Genomic DNA, 14780 nt, shown 5'->3' with positions numbered 1-14780 from the left:
ATGCCACCTGCATTCTTTTCTCATTTCAATCCTTATTCTCTTTTGATTCCTTATCCAAATGCCAACTCTTATCACCCACGGGTAATTCAGGTAATATGTTTGTTTAGTTTTTTTTTTTAGACATTTTGTTTATTTGTGTCACAAGTATTTACACATGAATAATTCAAAATTGCAACAGCTGCTAATCAAACCATTTCCATCATAAACTAATTATCCAAATCTACTCAATCTTTGTTCGTCTATAGAAGTTGAAAAGACTCTCATTCAAGATTCAGATTCAAGGGATGATGAATTTGATCAATAGGTATACCTTTATTAATAATTCTTTTTGGATCTGAAGCATTAATAATTTAGCTGCCCATGCATGATTTTCTGCCCATATATGATTTTCTAGAATTTGAATGGACAAGATGAGGATTTTGGAACTATTTTAGAGGTGGATAACGAACAAGATGGAGTAGATGGACAACATGAAATTACACCTGAAGCTCATATTGAGGTTGCAGAGGAGGATGATGATGAAATTGAAAATGGAAATGTCTTCAACGAGAATTCTACTCTTGAAGAACCCACTCGTGGATTGATGTTTCATACTAAACAGGATCTCCAAGCTTATTATAAGCAATATGGGAAGCAGCTGGGGTTTGGGGTTAGCATTCAAAGAGTCAAAAAGGATGTGGATAGTACTTTCAAATACTTAACTCTAGGATGTGCTCGTGGTGGTAAGGTACGTAACCGCACACGTGATGTTTCTAAGCCACGTCCGACCAGCAAGACAGAATGCAAGGCCAAGATCAATGCAATGCTAGTAAACGGCTTGTGGCGTATAACTATAGTAGAGAATGCACACAATCATGGGTTGAGTCTCCAAAAGTCCAGATACCTTAGATGCCATAGGGAAATTGACACAATCACCAAGAGGAAATTAGACGTAGTCGATAGAGCTGGGGTACGCATGAACAAAAGCTTCAACACTTTAGTTGTTAATGCAAGTGGGTTCGAGAATCTTCAATTTCTAGAGAAGGATTGTCGTAATTATATTGACAAGGCCATACAACTTCGCCTTGGCAAAGGAGATGCTGAGGCACTTCGTGCATATTTTATGAGAATGCAAGTAATGAATGATGGATTTTTTACCTTGATGGATTTAGATGATGATTTGAGATTAAGAAATGTGTTTTGGGCTGATGGACGGAGTAGGGCAGTATATGATTATTTTGGGGATGTTGTGACGTTTGATACGACATACCTCACTAATATGCATGGTATGCCATTCGCACCATTCGTGGGTGTGAATCATCATGGCCAATCGATACTATTGGGGGCAAGATTGATATCATTTGAAGACACAAATACATTTGTTTGGTTATTCCAAACATGGTTGTCTTGCATGAATGGAAAAGCTCCAAAAACTATAATAACGGATTAAGACAAGGCAATGAAAAATGCAATTTCAATTGTTTTTTTCCTAACAAGTCATAGATACTACTTGTGGCACATTATGAGGAAATTGCTAGAGAAGTTGGCTTCCAATGCTCAATACAATAGTGGGCTAAAAAGTACACTTCAGCGTTGTGTGTATGACTGTCCAACTGCATAGGAGTTCGAGAAGCATTGGGGCTTATTTCTTGACACCTACAACTTGCATGATCATGCATGGCTGCAAAGTCTATACAGTGAGAGGATGCATTGGGTACTGTTGTATTTAAAAGATGCATTTTGGGCAGGGATGAGCACCACACAACGTAGTGAAAGTATGAATGCCTTTTTTGATGGTTTTGTTCATTCAAGCACTACACTTAAAGAGTTTGTCGATCAATTTGACAATGCCTTGAGGAAGAAGGTTGGGAACGAGAATGCATCAGACTTCCACTCTTTTAATTATACAATTCCATGCATATCTCTTTTACCATTTGAGAGGATATTTCAACATGTGTACACAATTGCCAAGTTTAAGGAAGTGCAAAAGGAAATAATAGGAGTGATTTGTTGCAATGCTCATCTTTACAAAAATGAATGTGCAATTTCAACGTATCATGTGGATGACAAAATTAATACTGATGACTTTGTCAAATTAGTTGCATTTTCAGTTTATTTTAATAAAGATGAATTGGAGGTGAGAGGTATCATGTGTCAACATGCTCTTTCTGTTTTAGATACACAAAATGTTCAAACTGTGCCTGAAAAATATATTTTGGAACGATGGAGGAAGATATAAAACGAAAGTATACCCTTATCAAGAGTAGTTACGATGGCTTGAGTGAAAATCCTGAGACACAAAAATATGATCGAATCATGAGGCGATGTTGTAAGGTAGCAAAAATGCTTCTACAATGGAGGAACATTGTATTGATATGCTGAAGCGATTAGATATCATGGATGGCGATTATCTTTCCTCGAGACTTCCAACCTCACCTTCTAGAGGTAATGATCCCACTGAACCCACAATAGTGAGCTCAACAAAAGTGCTCAGTCCTCACGTTGTGTGAGGCAAAGATAGACCACCATCAAAGCGGAGAGTGCTTCCAATAGAAAAGATTTCCAAGAGGTCGAATACATGGAACAAGAAGGTAAAGGACACTAGTGGTGTAAATAAAAGGAAAAAAAAATCAGTCATGTGAAACAATAAAAAGAGGTGGAATGGACGAATACTTGATTCCCAATACAGCTAACTTGCAACAAGATTATATGATAGGAACACAACACAGTGTCATAACTCAGGTGTATGCTCACAACCATGCAACATTTTACTTGTTATTTTGTTATTTACAGTGTATTGTGTTATTTAACAATGTGTATTATTCATGGCAAATGCACTATATCAGAGATGAAAGTTCTCAAAATTGAAGATATTAAGAAAATTATGCATTGAAGTGATTATGAGAAAGTTTAAATGTATCACTTCATTATTAGTTGAATTTTGATGTAATGTTTGACATATTGGTTGAATTTAAGGTAGCTTAGGAACATGTAAATTGCTTAAGTCATTGGGCAAGTTGTTGTATTTTGTAAAATGACCATGATGATGCATTCTGATGATGTCAATGCTAATGAATTCCAAATTAGTACTAATGAATACAAGTATTTATGAATCAAAATCATGATGGAATATATTTTGCTTGGTAGTCATTCAATGTGAAGACTAATGCTCATACTTTGCTGAAGTTTAGATTTTTTTTAGTCTTGATTTTTTGCTTATTTTCATTAGTACAATTGATTTTTCACCTTTCTTTATCCTTGTATTTTATTCTTCTAGAAAAATACTACTCACATTATCGTCAAGTGCCACAATAGTCTTGGCCTTGCCCCTCTACTGACTTTGACTCATTTATTTATTCAGGAACCAAACCATAAATGAAGGAAAGTTAGAAACTCAATGAAACTGGAAAAAAATATAATAGTGCCAATTGCACAAGATAATGCCATAACAAAATCTTATGGAAAATGATAATATGTCCACCAAATGTGTTCACTCATATTTTTTATTGTTTTATTTTTTTCTTAATAGTTAAGAAAATGACTATTAGTAAGTTTACATTTTTTTAATTTTTTTCTTAATAGTTAAAGATGTTTAAAAAATCATAAAGAAAAATAATAAAATAAAATAAAATAACTCATTTATACTAGTGTGCATATTTGATAGTCACACTAGCATTGTCTAAATTTTATTCCATTATACAAGTTCAATTGTACCATAAAAAGTAAGAGATTTACACCAATTGTACTTCCAAATTTTATTCAATTATCCAAGTTTAATTCTAAAGCATTTGATTTTTTATTTATTTAAAAATTCATAAAATGAAAAAAAAAAAGAAAAGAAACATGTTTTACACTGTCAGAAGAAAGAAAAAACATGGATGTCATCTCATGGTGTGCCACGGGGCTAATTTACCGGGGCCCTTCCATAGACTTTTTCTAAAAAAAATAATTGTCTTCATATTATTTTTTATCATAATGAATCATATTGAATAACACTTTTTAAACTAAAATTATTTTTATTTGAAAAAAAACCATGATTCTTTTTTAAATTTCATATTAATAGTCTATTTTTAAATTTTATCATTTCAATAGCAATTATATCCATATAATTTTCTGAATTAATTAAAAAATATTATTTTTCTTTTTCATTTATAAGAAAAAAATTATTATTATTATTATTATTATTATTATTTTGTATATGTTTAATTGGTCTTATCAGTAGAGAAATGCATGTCCTATTATGATTTCAATATAATAAGTTTTAAACATTTGATTTGTTATATGTTCAATAGTTTTACATTTTCTATTTCCTTAATTTTTTTTCAAGTATAATTATAACCATTTGTAAAATTTGTTACATAGATTTACGACTATCTTTACATTTATCATATATTTTGTTCTAATTGATATATATGCATCTTAAAATATATTTACTGTATAAAAAGGCATTAACATGTAGGCTCCTACCTAGTGCGTGTGTTTGTGTGTGTGTGTGTCTATATATATATATATATATATATATATATATATATATATATATATATGAAATTTCATGCCCAAGTTTATAGTTCAATAACTAGTATAGTCAACCAAAGCAATAATCTCAAGCCTGATTTGTTTTCGCAGATGAGATGAGATAAGATGATAAATGTGTAAATAGTATTGAGATATTTGAGTTAAGATGAAATGAAATGATTTCTAAAAATGTGTGTGTTTGGATATAGAGGTGAAATGAGATATTTTTAACTTTTTTCTTTTAGTTTGATAAAGTTGTGGATCCCATCAATTATTGTATAAATTTTTAAATGATTAGGCAATAGTTATTAAAATATTTTCCATTAATTAATATCAATTATTAAATAAAATACCCATAAAAATATTTTTTTCCCAAAATTAAACTTTATAATTTAAAATAATTTATATAATTTAATATTTCCAAGAAATTCAATTTATTTTGGAATGTATACTTCAAAAGCTTCCATATGTTATTTTGGATGCCAATTTATTTGTTCCGAAAATTCTAATATTATCCATGGGTCCCACCAAAAATTACCTACATAGTAATCTTCATAAAAATATAGGCACGAAAACTCTCATTTTTCCTGTTATTGAAAAACTATATGATAATGGCTTAGAAATTGAGAATTCTTATAAACTATAGTTGAATCCTGATTTTGTTAATTCGAAAATTCAACCTAGCAGACACTTGTATATTGCTTTTATTAAATTTTTTATTAAATTATAATTACACAATTTATTGCTCTTATAAACTTTAGTATCTGGGTATTTATTTAATTCGAATATCACAAATTTTTCATTAAATATTAATATTTAAAGCACCAATCGTACCGATATTAAATATTGGAAAATGTTTATATATTTCAGTAAGAACTACACCATTACAATAAATAACTTAATTACATATATGCCCATTTTTAATTACATGTTCAATGGCCACCCCTAACTGCCCACATAGGTATTGCAATCTCATCTTTTATTGCAGCCATAACTTGGCTTGATTCAATTGTCATGTTTGGATGATGAGATGATCCAGCTCCATCACCAAACCCACGCGCATTTTCAGAGAGCTGCATGTTGCTCCATCTCTCAAATATCCAATTGTTGGGAGTAATTGTTCTAATAAAATTATGCAGCGTAAAACATGCTGTAACCATGAGTCCTTGCCTCCCAACGAATTATACAAGCACTAAGCTTAAACTTTTAAAGCTTTTTTTCAACACACCAAAGGTGCATTCTATAACATTACGAATTAAGAAATGATGGTAATTAAATTAGTCTTTATACCCCCGAAATGAACGTTGATTATGACGATCACTCCTGTGATATCTTTTTCTCTAGGATAGGGGACAAAAATCCCAAAGTGCACGGGAAAGCAAAATAGATTAGATAATAGTAACTTGAGCAAATTTCATCCAAAACATACAGTTAATTACGAATAGAGAAAAAAAATATGCTTCAAACATTTCACATATGAAATTAAAACATAAATAATTACCTTAGATATATTTTATTTTGGTTTCATATTAGTCAACTCAAGTTACGGATTTTTTTGAATAATGGGAAATTTCATGGGAAATTTTTTATCTCAAACCAAGGAAAATTTCGAGGATTGCTTGCAATATAGGGGTGCACCCCATCTATGTGTGTTGGCGCAATAATGTCTCCCAAGCTCACATAGAGCCCTTATCACTACCGTTATATAAAGATTAATTGTTTGGCTCGAATTTTGAAATCAGTCCCGACAATGTGTTGTCCTTATGCATGGCCCACCAAAAGGCAAAACATTGCTACTAATTCCTCCACAGTCATCAATCGTCTAGAATCAATCAACAAGTGTGATGCCCCTGACCTCCACTTGGGATGTAAGAGACGTCGAGACATGCAACACAATATTACATATCTCGTACATGATAGTTAATATGCAATGCATCATAGAAATGCAGCTAACAGTATGCAATAATTGCAACATGAAGTAAGGGTTAAAATGAACTTATGTCAGAATAACTAAATCATCCCAATAATATTGATTAAACCATAACTTTCAAATCATCATGTAGCTTAATCTTAGTACACAATATTTCCAAAAAAACTAAATTAGCTGCTTCATGCGCTCTATGGCATGAAGGGTCAGGCCTAGAAATATCAAAATAAGATCAAGTCTCTTGTCGACGTTTGGTTCCTCCTCAATCCTCTTAATCCACTCGTCCATTGGATTCATCTGCACCTACAACTTCTCTCATTTCGAGTGAAATGATAGTAGGCCCACAAAGGATGAGATTTACTTGAAATCTCAGTAAGTTAAACAACTAATGTGCACAAAGATAGATTATGCATGATGAATGATAAACACGAAATACGTGCAATACAGAAAAATTCTATTTATCTCCCATTCAAATTTCTCTAGAAAATAAACTTTTGATGCACATTTTCTTACAGAGAACATAATTTCACTTCCGTCGTTAAAAACTTAGTCTTTCATCAAGAATTATAATAAAATCATGGAATTAACGTAACGTATGGTATCATCACAGTTCTCCATATGCACTATGAATACCTGCCGGTGACTATGGTACAACTCACGCTGAAACTACATTATCTATAGACTCATTCTTAATGCATTGATAATATAACATAACATAATATCGTACAAATCATAACATGTACACCCACCAACATTAAGTGTCGTAATATATGACTTCGCTCTAGCGTTCTTTAAAAAGAATCCATTTGAAATCTATTGACTGTTTTTCGTCAACCCAAGTGTTAGCACTCCATATTTAAATACTCCATAGTAGACAGAGGAGTTCTACCAGGATACTTCCTCATCCTAGCCTTTGAGGTCGTGATAAAGAATAATTTTTTTTCATGCAATACTTAAACAATTAAGATTTTCATGATATGAATAAATGTGGCACATTTGAAAAATGATAGTTGTATGCAAAATGACAAAATGAAACATAAGATATGACATTTCATGCTCAAAATAACCGTTATAAATTAAATGCAATATTTATCAATAAATCATAAATAATCATCAAAGTGTAAGTTAGAGGCCAACTTACAGACTGTTGAAATTGGCAGTGAGGTAGTGGCTGTGATAAAAATTGCACTAAGTTAGAATCATATATGCTTTGATGATCAACACAAGACAAAAATTAAAACTTATTATGACATGTTTCTAACCTCAAACTAAACCTTCAGAAATTATTCTAAGTGACTTACTAAAAAATGAGCAGCATGACGGCTATCCCAAGTATAGGAGGATGTCGCGTAATAATTAGGAATAAATTTCTAGATTGTCTCATCAGGAAAAGTTGTTTAAAATCAAACACGTTTAAAATGTTGAAAATATTCACAAAGAGAAAATAAAAGTTATGGTATCTGCAATGAATGAAAGAGTGCAACGGGAATAAAAATGGCACTAGTCATGAACTAGATTTATATTTTTAGATTATTTGAGTGTCGAAATGAAATATAAGAGACTAACAAATTGAAATTAACAATTAAGAAACCAACTAAGCTAAATAATCTCAATTAATCAGAAAATTAATTAATAAAATCAAAATTAATTAAGTCTTAATTAACCTAATATGCAATGGAACTAAAAGATTAACAAAACTAAATTAAGAACTAAGCTAGATTAGAAAATAATTAATGCAATATGAGTTGAAAATTGAAAAGCCCTAAAATAAAAAATCTAGGGTTCATCGTTGTATTTAAATCATAAATTCTCAAAATCAATCCATAACAATTGTAATATTTATTTAATGGAAGCTTAGAAAAGCAAGAAAAATAACTAATATCAAGTAAATAAATAGCAAATAAAATGTCCAAATGTCTAAGCCAAATATCTAAAAAATACATCATAAACTTTAAACTAAAATTAAATAAATAGTAGAGAGTGGAAAGAGCAAACCAAATGAATGTAAATGGAGGCGGTAGGCAGTGGAGGAGGCTGAGCAGCGGCAGTTGGACCCTTCAAGGTTCTTCAACGGCGTTGCTGTGTGCGTCTCTCCAGAAGTCAAAAAGAAAAAACTCTTTTTTTTTGTGTTGGCGTTAAAGACCCTCCAGCCTAAAAGAAAAGTTCTTGTATATGAGCAATAAACCCAAAAGCCCTCTATGTCTTGCTTCCGTCTAAAGTCCAAACACCCATAGATAAAAAATGTTGGTGCCTCTTTGACTTGCCTTTTTGTGCCTTTTGACTTTTCTCATGCTTTTGCATTTTTTGGCTTGGAAAGAAAAATAAATAAAATAAAAATAAAATAAAATAAAATAAAAAATAAAATAAAATAAAATAAAGAGAAACAATAGAATATCAAAAATGTGTTGCCCAATTAAATCACAAGTTATAAAATTAAGTATTAACTATGCTAAAAATCAATTTAAATCACAACTCAGATTTATGCATCTTAACTATTTTTCCATCTAGGACCAATAATAATGTAATGAAATAACTTAAATATATGTGTTTTAAATGTATAAAATATACAATAATTCAGTTTAATCACACCCCCCAACTAGCCTTTTGCTAATCCTTGAGCAAAATAGTGAAAATTAATTGAGATGAATATTGCATAAAAATCAAAATCCAAACAAAAGCAGTCAAACACAATTCTGAATTCTCACAAAAGGTGACCCATGACTTTTCAACCCCAGGAGCTATACCCACAAAGACTGTCTCAACAATCATTCACATAGAATTGGGGTAAATGTCCCAAAACTCATATGTGTGTGTAGCTAAACAATTGTGTGTTCCTCATTACAAACCGTGATTTGTCCTATGATTTTTCAACTTTAAGATTAATCATTACTAATTCTAACTATCTCAAAGCCTAAGGAAGTAGCAGTTTTCACGCCAATTTTGTTTAAAGGTTGAACACTCAACCCCCAAATTTTTTGGTAACTGTTTCTAGCCTTTTACTTAGGAAAGCTCACTAAGTCGCCTTTATCCCTTTTTTTTCTATTCTTTTCAAATCTTTCTTTTTCTTTTCCTTTTTTTCTTTCTTTTTTTCCTTTATTTTTTTTCAGCATGGCTCGGTAGTCCTGCAGTTTACTTTTCCTATGTTAAATCAGTGAACAATAAATAAGAAACACTACAAGTGTAAGCATGTACAAAATGTCCTTCAAGATTTGTCATTCGTTCTATATAAATCTTACCAAATCTTATCTCAATAAGTATAGCATCCCGGTATTTCAAGTCACACATCAACAAAATATGATGCAAAAAAAAAAACTATGTTCTATGCTCAAGCTTGAAAATAAATCTTCACAAAAAGAATTCCGCTCAACCACTCCACCAAGGTGCTCAAATTTCACAAAATGATTGAAATAGAGTGTGTGTTAATCATTTGTATATCAATACACATCACATTAATGTAAAATTGTGTTATCTGGTGCACACACGCTACCCCTCAACTAGTGAGAGACATGATCCTTAATGAATCGAACGAAAGAAATCAAAGTGCACAGGAATAAGTAAGCAAAACAAACAACCTAGCATGTAATATAAAATCAAAGCAAAACAATAAATATAGATAAAAGACAAAATGCAATTAAAAAAAGCCGTAATGGGAAGAAAAAAAATCAAAATCAAAATACTTCCCTAGGGTTTTGCACAAGCAAGATCTATTCGTTTGGATCAAATGCAATCAGAAATGGCTTTAGACGTTGTCCATTAATAGTGAAACTATTGCTATTTTTCGGATTGACAATGTCTACAACCTCGTGAGGATGAATCTTCTTTACAATGTTCGGCCCACTCCATCGGGATCTCAATTTACCAGGAAAAATATTTAAGCAAGTGTTGTAAAGAAGAACTTCCTGGCCAAGTGTGAAATGCTTGGGATGGATTTTCTGATCATGTAAAATTTGCATGCATTCCTTTGCCAGCTGAGCATTGTCATAGGCATCTCAACGAGCCTCATCCAATTCATTTATCTGTAATTTTCTCAACCCTGAAACTTTATCAAGTGACATGTTAACATGTTTTATAGCCTAAAGAGCTCGATGTTGAATATTAACAGGTAAATAACAAGTTTTAACATAAACTAATCGATAAGGGGACATCCCTAGATTAGTTTTAAAAGGTTTCCTATAAGCCCACAAAGCATCAAGAAGCTTAATTGACCAGTCTTTCCTATTAGAATGATAGTTTTCTCCAAAATAATCTTGATCTCGCTGTTTGTCAATTCTGCTTGCCCATTTGTTTGAGGGTGATAGGGGTAGAAACTGGGTGTGTGATACCATATTTCTCAGAATGAAATCGGCGCTTATCTTGGATGGATCATTCAGAGGGCATTTGTTCAATCACCAAATAATTGACTATGTCAGCAAACCAGGGAGCTTTGTGAACCAAAAATAGCTGATCATCCGGAAAACTATCATCAAGAGGAATGATGACTTTTGAAGAGGAAGATGGTGGCAATCTGGAGAGATGGTCAGCCACCACATTTTCGACTCCTTTCTCGTCTTTAATGGTGATGTTAAACTCTTAAAGTAGTAAAATCCATCGGATCAAGCGTGGTTTTGCATCTTTCTTAGCCAACAAAAACTTAAGAGCAGAGTGGTCAGTGAAAATAGTAACAGGGGAACCAAGAAATAGTAAAATGCATTACCAGTCACATGTTCTAAAATTTGATCCAAAAATAGTAAAGGAAAATGATCTTTCCTACTGGCTAAATTAAGTTTTTTTATAATCAATACATATCCTCCAGCCAGTGACCATTCTAGTTGGAATCAATTTATTTTTCTCATTTTCGACAACAGTTAAACCAGATTTTTTTAGTACCATTCCAGTTGGATTTACCAACTTACTGTCTGTGATGGGGTAAATGAAACTCACTGCAAGCAGTTTGAGCACTTCATCTTTGACGACTTCCTTCATGGTAGGATGTAGCCTACGTTGAGCATCACGAACCGGTCTAGCATCGTCTTCAAGATGGATTATGTGGGTACAAATAGCATCATCAATACCTTTGATGCTGACTATTGTCCAACTAATTGTGCCTCGATGCTTTTTTAAGATTTCAATCAACTGGGCTTCATCCTTCTGATTTAACTTCAAGGAAATCACTACAGGAAAAATGCATTCTTCAGGACCAAGAAAAACATACTTTAAATCTTGAGAAAGTGGTTTCAGTTCCAAATGGGGAACTTCTTCCTCTGAAGATTTAAGTATGTCTGGTGGTGGTAGAGTTTCAAACTGTGGCTGCCATCTTACGTCTGCAAATTGTACTTCAAGTGGTAAAGAAGAATATGCAAAATAGTTCAAAGCTTCAAGGACATTTTCGTCAACATGATCAGTTTTTTCATCAAGTAAAAATTCAGGTGTCTAAGAAATGGAATCATCATCAGAGAAATGAAAAGTCGAGCAAATAAATTTTGTTGGTGTCAAACTCTCTATAGTATTCAAATCATTTGTGTCATCAAAATGTACTGGCATCTTGCAAGTATTGAAAATTTTTAACTCAAGTGCCATGTTTCCAAAAGCAAGCTTCAGAGCTCCACTTCTGCAATTGATCAAAGCATTTGACATAGCTAGAAATGGTCTTCCAAGGATGACAGGAGCTTGGTAAATAGTGGAGGCTGGCTGTTGCATATCAAGAACTACAAAATCCACTGGGTAGTAAAATTTGTCCATCTGGACCAACACATCCTCAACAATACCCCTCGGCACCTTAACTGATCTGTCAGCCAACTGTAGCATAATGAAAGTCTTTTTTAGCTCACTCAAATCTCAACTGCTCATACAATGAGAAAGTTAGCAAGTTTACACTACTTCCCAAATCAAGTAAAGCTCTTCTAATGCGTGACTCACCAATCATAATGGAAATATTGGGAGAGCCGGGATCTCTGAACTTCTAAGGAGTCTCGCTCAATATCGATGCACTTACTTGCTCCGTTAGGAAAACTTTATTTTTTACATTCAGCTTCCTCTTCACTGTGCACAAGTCCTTTAGAAATTTTGTATATGAAGGAACTTGTTGTATGACATCCAAGAGTGGAATATTAATCTTTATTTGCTTGAAGATCTCCTGAATCTCAGTGTGGTATTTGTTCTTTTGGCCAGCTGCCAATTTCTGAGGATAGGGAACCACAGGTTGGTACCCCTACTAGTTTTGACCTCTGCACTCACAGGCTTCTTTGACTCTGGTCTCACTATCTCTGGTTCTTTTTCACATTCATTAGTCTTTGTTACATCTTCATGTATAGGAGCAACTACCTATTTGTCTATGGTCATCTCAGGTTGGGGAACTTCATTTCCACTTCTCAAAATAAGAACGGCTTTCGCTGTCTTAATAACCTCCCCTAAGATATTATGTAACTATTGTGGTTGTTGTCGGTATACTTGAGGATTAGGCTGAGATTGTGCTGGAAATCTCCCTTTCTCTAGAATGCTCAATGTTGTGCTCATCTTATTGATGGTGCCTTGCAAGTCCTTTATGGCTTGAGTGCTTTGATTGTTTGTGGTGGCCTGAATCTGCATGAATTGCTGAAATGTATTGGCCATCTATGCCATACTGTCATCTAAAGACTTCTTCGCAAATGATTGAGGTTGAGAACTCTATGCAGCTACATGAGGCTGAAATCCTAGAGGTGCTACAAAAGGATAGCTCTGAGAACTCTGATATGGCTGATATTGGTGCTGAGGAGCAACCTGATGAAATGGCTGCTGAGAAGGTGGCAGAGACGGACCAGGTTGATCATTCCTCCATGAGAAATTTAGGTGATTCCTCTACCCCGGATTATATGTATTGGAGAAAGGCTGATTTTGTGCTCTGTTAACCCAGTTCGTTGACTGCATCTGCTCAGACCATTTCTCCTAAAAGACTGGCATAATTGGGCAGTCTTGGGTCTTGTGGTTTGAATTAGCACATAAAGAACATGCCTTTATTGCTTTCACGGCCTTCACTTTTTCCATCTCCATGACCTTTAATCTTCTAGTCAATGCAGCTATTTGGGCTTGAACGTCTGTGTCCTCCTTCAGCTCATATATGTCCCCACCAGCAATAGCCCTCAGTGGCTGTGCTGTCAATGAAACTCGATCAGTCCGAGTATTCCATTGTTGTGTGCTCTCAACAAGATAGTCAAAAAATGACAATGCTTCATAAGGTTCATTGCTAAAGAATTCTCCATTGCACATAGTCTAAACAAACTACTTGCATTCTAGAGTGAGACTAGTGTAAAAATAATTCACCAGCCTCCAGGATTTAAAACCGTGATATGGACAGATGTTCACCAAATCCTTAAACTTTTCACAGTTGGCCTAGAAAGTCTCGTCAGATTTTTGATTGAACTGGCTGATCAGCAGGTAAAATAATGCATGTTAGTGTAGTGGTGCAAGTGGGCTGCAAATAATCCCTAAGAGTGCAGGTGCAGCCATGGTTTGTTCAATTCCAATGTCCATATCTGTAGAAAAAAACAGAAGAGCTATCTATCTCTTAGTTGTGTCTGTTACTCTCAGTGCTCAATGTAACTCTAAGCAACCTATTTAAATTGTCTCTCACCCATGACATGAAATATCAATCCAAATAGCATAAGTAAGGTTCAATCGACTGAGTAGTAGGTGACAAGTAAAATGTGTAATCAGAGATAAGATAGTGAAAGAAATATTTGAGATAAAAATTAAAAATAACGAGTTTAAATTTACGTCAAGCAATTATCCCGGGCAACGGTGCCAAAAACTTGACCAACTAAAAAATGAGCAGCACGAAGGCTATTCCAAGTATAGGAGAATGTCGTGTAATAATTAGGAATAAATTTCTAGATTGTTTCCTCAGAAAAAGTTGCTTAAAACCAAACTCGTTTAAAATAGTAAAAATATTCACAAAGAGAAAATAAAAGTTGGGGTATCTGCAATGAGTGGAAGAGTGCAACGGGAATAAAAATGGTACTAGTCATGAACTAGATTCATATTTTTAGATTTTTTGAGTGTCAAAATGAAATATAAGAAACTAACAAATTGAAATTAACAATCAAGGAACCAACTAAGCTAAACAATCTCAATTAATCAAAAATTAATTAATAAAACCAAAATTAATTAAGTCTTAATTAGCCTAATATGCAATGGAACTAAAAGATTAACAAAACTAAACTAAGAACTAAGCTAGATTAGAAAATAATTAATGCAATATGTGCGGAAAATTGAAAAGCTCGAAAATCAAAATTCTAGGATTCATCCTTCTATTTAAATCATAAATTCTCATAATCAATCCAAAATAATTGTAATGTTCATTTAATGGAAGCTTAAAGAAGTAAGAAAAATAACTAACATCAAGTAA

The 14780-nt window shown here is 33.1% G+C and overlaps 1 protein-coding gene across 1 annotated transcript; it reads left to right on the top strand.

The window, feature by feature from the left end:
• LOC109005828 (protein FAR-RED IMPAIRED RESPONSE 1-like) lies at nt 1-1429 on the top strand. The gene is made up of 2 exons (XM_018984883.1): nt 1-90; nt 395-1429. The coding sequence occupies exons 1-2, from the start codon at nt 1-3 to the stop codon at nt 1427-1429; spliced, it is 1125 nt and encodes a 374-aa protein (XP_018840428.1).
• Nucleotides 1430-14780: the final 13351 nt, after the last annotated feature.

This window comes from Juglans regia, chromosome 13 (genome assembly GCF_001411555.2).
Source record: "Juglans regia cultivar Chandler chromosome 13, Walnut 2.0, whole genome shotgun sequence".
In the NCBI taxonomy this organism is placed as follows: Eukaryota; Viridiplantae; Streptophyta; class Magnoliopsida; order Fagales; family Juglandaceae; genus Juglans; species Juglans regia.
Note: the sequence above shows the minus strand (reverse complement) of the source record. Positions and strands in the feature narration are given on the sequence as shown.

Excerpts from the sequence above, each read along its gene's own strand:
- LOC109005828 (XM_018984883.1), top strand. The coding sequence starts at position 1 with ATGCCACCTGCATTCTTTTCTCATTTCAATCCTTATTCTCTTTTGATT. Across the intron at positions 91-394 it reads ATCACCCACGGGTAATTCAG|AATTTGAATGGACAAGATGA; the intron begins GTAATATGTTTG and ends ATGATTTTCTAG.